General features: G+C 37.8%; 1 protein-coding gene across 1 annotated transcript; it reads right to left on the reverse strand.

The window, feature by feature from the left end:
• Window positions 1-1,648: 1,648 nt before the first annotated feature.
• On the reverse strand, window positions 1,649-5,799 carry LOC116117572 (phosphatidate phosphatase PAH2-like). The gene is made up of 4 exons (XM_031403587.1): window positions 3,797-5,799; window positions 2,735-3,587; window positions 1,855-2,435; window positions 1,649-1,726 (listed from the first exon to the last, which is right to left on the reverse strand). The coding sequence occupies exons 1-4, from the start codon at window positions 5,087-5,089 to the stop codon at window positions 1,649-1,651; spliced, it is 2,805 nt and encodes a 934-aa protein (XP_031259447.1). The 5' UTR covers window positions 5,090-5,799.
• Between the last annotated feature and the right edge of the window lie 439 nt (window positions 5,800-6,238).

Consider the following 6,238-nt stretch of genomic DNA (forward strand, 5'->3'; position numbering starts at 1 on the left):
CCTTGATTTCTTATTTCATAAAAATGAATATGAGAACTTCTAAGTAACAATTGTTTATATTTCACCTGCTTGAGGTTGAATAAAAATTGTCTAGTATGATAGGCTTGAGAGATTGCACGCGCACTAAGAAAAAGCAGTTGATACCCGTTTTCCTGCAAAACACAGAGTCCATTTAAGATACCCTGATGTTGTCCCTACCCATGAGTCACAGTGTAAGGATGTGGAACCTTTTGGTGCTCTAAAACTCCTAGACATAAGGCATTTCCTAGCTGATAAAATGAATGCAAATGGATAAACCTAAGGCTTGAGATGTTGCCACCGATTAATTTTCATGGTTTGCACCCACCAGTTTCTTCATGAGCGGTGAAGAGTGACTGACTATAGAGTGCTATCAAATCATTGAGAAGCTGAAAATATAACAAACCTTAATAGCTGAAAATAAATGTGTAACGCCTGTTTGTGACCAATCCATCCCAACCATAGGCATGAACTGACCTAGAACATCTGATCTGCAGTAAAAATATGAAAGGATATGTGAATCAATCGGGAGAATGAATAACCCTTAGCTAAGCAAGTCTTAAAGAAAAGAATAGATCACAATGAAAACCAATAGCAATAATTGCTAGAAGCAAAAAGGAGTTACGTGATGCAAGCTAACTTCAGTACCTAGTGAACCAAGAGTAGAACCATGGATGAGGAGAATTAATTCGGAAAAAGAAAAAGACATTAGCAAGTTCTACAAGTTTACAATTTAGGTCCCAAGAAGTTCAAAATAGTACTCGATCTATCAACCAGCTAATGCTAAGGCCATGTACACTATGAGCAAAAAAGTGATAAGAAGCTGGGAAGAAAAAACACCTCTGTGAACCTTCTAAACAACATCAACATCCAATGCACTGGCAGTTAGAAATCCAAGTTGGGATAATTCTTTCTTGGGCTATGAAATTACTTAAGGTTTTAGAACAGTCAAGAGTTTTACTTGTCCGGTTATAAGAACATCAGAGCATGCAACCAAAACACCCCATCATTATTCACCAACTTATCTCACCCAGTAAACTGAATTATTTACTTTGCTTCCTATTAAGGGAGTAATGCTAGACCTAGACCAATAACAGTCCTCTTCAACTCCCTTAATATGAAAGCCTGTCTCAAACCAAGACTTGGCCTACTGCCATTAGACATTAAAATTTATGCTGGGTGGCGTATTCAAGTTTTCTTGGGATATATTTTCATATTTATTGCTTTTAAAGTGGAGTAATTATTTGCGTATACATTTAGCATACATATTTTCAAGAAATTAGATTCTTCTTTTTTTCTCCTCTCCTGATGACTCACTGGAGATTTAAGAGTGTATTATCCAGCCCACCAGATAATTCTCCTCTCAGGTGAAGTGAAACTGTTGCTCATCTTTTGAAAGGGGAACAGGTAGCACTCAGTACAGAGGCCGTGATAACTAGTTTCCAATTCTTTTTAGGTTACTAATCTATACAACCATATTTTAGTTGTAAATACTGCTAGGCAATTCTCTTATTGATTTAAATAATATCAAAATGAAGTAAAACATGAACCTGAAAGTTTTAGTCCTTCAAAATAAAGTGAGAAACAAAACTCTTTTGCATTATGATGAAAAATTAAAAATAAAAAAACCTTACTTTGTAATTGTTCCATCCACATCTGAGATTACTATACGAGTGTTCCATTTCCACAAATAAATTCTGGCATCAACCTGTAGAGTAATGCAATTTAAGGTGGGCGGAAAATGAAAGAATGAAAAACAGAAAACAATAAGTAAAGAAAAATTCAATCTAAAATTGCTATGCACCAGTAAACAAGAAAAATGAAAAAAAAAAAGACCTCTTGCTCCCCTAGCATTGCAGTGGAGAATGTGAAAGTAACAGTGTTCCTCCCTTCCTTCAGATTCAGAGATGCCAGCTGCTCGGAAGTTGGAGTGATTGCCCTAACCATCTTCTTTGCCATCTTGGGTTTACACACATTATTAGCTTCATTCAAGCCATCAATGCTCTCTGAAGCGACCTCAGCATCAGAACTTTTAGTATCACTTTGGGCTGGTTGTGTAGCCTTCCTGGATTTTGATCTTCTAAGAGAAAAAGGCCAAAGCCTCCAGCTTCCACCAGGGGAAACAATGGATTTTGAAGGATCCCCTACAAGAGATTTCTCAACTCGGTCAACCGGTATCATGCCTTTTGGCTCATTAATTTCTTTAATTCCAAATGCAACCATCCCCAAGACAAATGGAGCAGCCACATCCCATGGGAAGTAATGGCCACCAATTCTGACAACAAGCCTATCATTCTTCAAAACAGCAGGACCTGGAGAAGTAAATTTCTCTATATCTACTTTTTCAGCATCAAATGCCTGAGAAGCAGCATTAGCACCCATTCCTTCCCATAACAAGTGTTTGCAAAGAGATACCTCTGCATAAAGCACAATGCATGTGACTTTCTAGATATTTTCAGCAAAAAACTTGCAAACCAGAAACAAATGAAATTATTCCATTTGTTCTGGGAGAGCAACTATAGGAATTCTACACACCTACAGCAAAGACTCACTAGCAGAGGGAGGCAATGAAAACAACTTAATTATAATCTGTTGAATATTATAATTGAAATTTAAAAGTAAATGGAACAATTTCATTTCATTGCACAGTCCAAATGCAAAGAAAATTACAATATGAAAATGTAAATAAGATGAATGCATCTTGAAGTTCTCTTACCAACTGTAGGACTGGAAAGAGCACTTTTGAGCTCTTGACTATTGTCAATATTAGGCTGTTCTTGTGCCAGTTGTTGTTCTTTGTCAGCATCTGACTTTATGCAGCTAGAATCGTTTTCCTTGAGCAATGTCCAGTTCAAGGGTTCAGAATTTAAGTCCAACGAATGGCTAACAGGAAAATGATAAGCATCCGCACTCAAGTCACTAGTAGGATACCACATATTTGGCAATGACTCTGCCAGTCGCCCAAGTTCTTCAACAGCCTTATGACTTCCAGGAACACTAATGGGACTTGACATTACTCTTAATTTCTCCATTGAGTTTTCAAGATCAGTCGATGGGTTGTATTGAGCAAACATATCTGAAGAAGAATAAGACTCATCGTTTGCATCGACTAACCCATTGACTGCTTTGATGCCTTCACCACTATAGGCTAGATGATTATCTTTTTTTAAACAAGCTGGAGAACTTGAATCAACACAATGAACCTCGTTGAATTTGAATTCATCAAGGTCACTGAAAAGGAATTGTTCTTCCTCTAAACTCGCCAGTGGTGAATCACTTCCTGCTTTATCCATGACAATGTCACTATAATTTCTTTTGGAATCACCAATACCCAAAGACTGATGAACATCATCTGTAATATTTAACCCATCCTGAACCTCAGAACTGACATTTAGAGTGGCGCAAATATTCTGTGAGTCTACTTCTTTGGTTGAACAGAGTGCTGGGTCAGCACAGACCATGTCAGGATAAGATTCTGGCATTATTATCGGGTTTGCAACGTCCGTATCAGAAACCTCTGCCAGTTCTTTCTTCAGATCAATATGCTTTGCTTGCTTGACATCAGTATCCTGACAAGAGCTACTAATAACTCAGTCACAAAAAAAAGCAAGGAGGACTGGACTACCCATTTTTCACCCCTTTCCCCCGCCTACAGTTATATGCATCATCTAAAAAATTATTGAGTTATTGAATAAGGATAACGATCACTAGACTTTCACATATATTAAATTGTAATGTTCTTTTGCAACTAATAGTAAAGATCATGGTAGAGATTTACCTTCAATAGTAGCTCAGTTGTCACATGTACAGTCTCGACAGGAACATGGACTTCCCCACATCCTCCACTGGTAAGGTACAGTGTTTCTTGAGCCTGATTATTTGAATTATCCAACCCAATTATTGAGCTCTCTGATGTTTCACAGTATACAAAGGATTGAACTCTGTCTGATCCACTCTCCTCAGAAACTCTACAACCTGGACTAATAGGATCCTCTTCATCACAAGCCTGTTCTTCATCAGTTAGCTTTCGATGACATTCTTCAAGCTCACATTCAATTAGTGAAACTGGGCAGGCCTGGTCAGCATTCCCTACACCAAAATCGTCAGCTGCTCTTAATATTTCAGATACTATTACACAATCTGCTTCCACGGTACTTTCACCAAATAAGGAAGTTTCAACAACTTGTTCCATGGTGTCTATACATGATGTTTCTATGCTAGCTTCCACAGTAGAAGTCTCCAGGTTCTCAGAGCTAGAGAAAGGACATCCATCCATTTGCTCTATTAAACAAATAGTTTCCCTGTCTGATACAGAATCATCAGTCCTGTTCTTCCTATCGTCATTCACAGAGGATTCCACCTGGATTTCATCATCTTTTACCTCTATATGTTCAACCACTTTATCATCCAAAACATCATCAGCAGAAAACCGGGAAGCATTATCTTTCCTGCACTTACTAGAGGCCAAATTGGTAGACCACTTCACCTCCAATAGATCAGCTGCAATCTCAGCACGTTCCAATGAACTTAGCCTTGACATGCTAGCATCGCCTTCTCCCTCCTTATAGCCATTATCCTTCATAGACCTCCGTCCAAGAACAAACCCGAGCAACCTTGCCCGGCGAGAACCAGACCTAGCCACAACCTTCTTATTACTAGCATCAATCTGGTCAGCTGAATTCACCTCATCAGCATCATAATTGCAACTTTTGGACTTCATTGACCTCCTATTACTATTAGATTGCCAATCCGTTTCATCACTGGAAGACGAAGGATATAGTACATATTCTCCTTCTTCAACATCTACCTCCTTGAGAAAGTAAGCTTCCCCTTTATGATCAAGATACATGTGGAAATCAGCTTCAACTCCATTAACACTAATAGTAACAACCTTCTCTTTTGTCTTCAAAACCCCCTGAAATTTTCCAAACTTGACATACCAAGGCGATGATTTGAAGCTCCCATCTGGTTGTTCCACCACTATTATATCCACAGCTCCACCAAATGGATGAAAAGGCCCAGACACCGTGTACACGCCCCGCGAGATATAGCTCCCTATTCTCCTATACATCCTCTTATTTGCCGATTTCTCAACCACACCTTTTAAAACAATCTCAATAATTAATTACTCAATCATAGTTTAAATTGAACAACCTGAGCGATCCATCGTCTGAGGACGCTTTATTATTTCCACTAATTTCAATTCGTATATCACCCAGATCAACAAAAACCTCAAAATCAGAGCATAATCAACAAACCCAGTTGATCACAAGTCAGAATAATAACATACAAAATAATATACCACAGAATGAGAAGAAAAATAAAAAATTAAAGACTGTCGAAATTCATAAGCTGTTGAATACTGAAAAAGATTAATCAAAGACCAAACCCAGCTCAAAGACAACCCAAATGAGGAGAACTTATAACCAAACAAATTGAATTAAAAACCAACCGCCGAGAGGAAGAGCAGTTGGTGTAATACAGCATATTCGCATTTAATAATACGAATGTGCCAAATTAACAATCATTAAATTCCAAGAGATAAAAGGACAACACATTTTTATTTTTACTCTTATTTTATAAACATAAAACAACAAAAACTACTCTATTAATAATTAATAAAAGTGATAAAATGGAAGAAATAAATTGAAGTGGAGATGGAGGCAATGGTGACGATAGTTAGGCGATCTCGACAGTGAGAACTTCTGGTGGTTTCTTGTAAATGAAATGAATATGATAGATTTTCCATGATGAAATGGTGACACGTCAGCAGGGAGAAAATGTATGTACGTGAAGAGGATGGGGCCAGAACAAGGTCCTAGGTAGTGCCAGGTCACAAGTCTTGTGTTCAGTTTATCTTAGCGGTGTTGGGACCAAACTGCTAGTTGGGTAAGTGCGAAAACTGTCTTCTCTAACCAACAGGTTTCAGGTTCTCCTGGCCCTGCTACAAGTTTATTACACCAATATAAATCAGTTTGCTTATCTAAGTGCGAAAAACTGGAAGATTTTAGGACCTATATATACATATATGATATAACAATACTTTTAAGAAATTAAAAAGAGAATCAGCATATCACCTCAGTATCATACAATAATTTGGACTGTTACTTGTTAGATCCAATCTACGGCTAGCTTTAACTTTAAGGCGCGATTATGTAAGGTTTGTTAAATAGCTTCTGTCAAATGAATTCAGCACGGACTTTGTGAATGATAATACGTT

This window comes from Pistacia vera, unplaced genomic scaffold, assembly GCF_008641045.1.
Source record: "Pistacia vera cultivar Batoury unplaced genomic scaffold, PisVer_v2 Contig1233, whole genome shotgun sequence".
Classification (NCBI taxonomy): domain Eukaryota; kingdom Viridiplantae; phylum Streptophyta; class Magnoliopsida; order Sapindales; family Anacardiaceae; genus Pistacia; species Pistacia vera.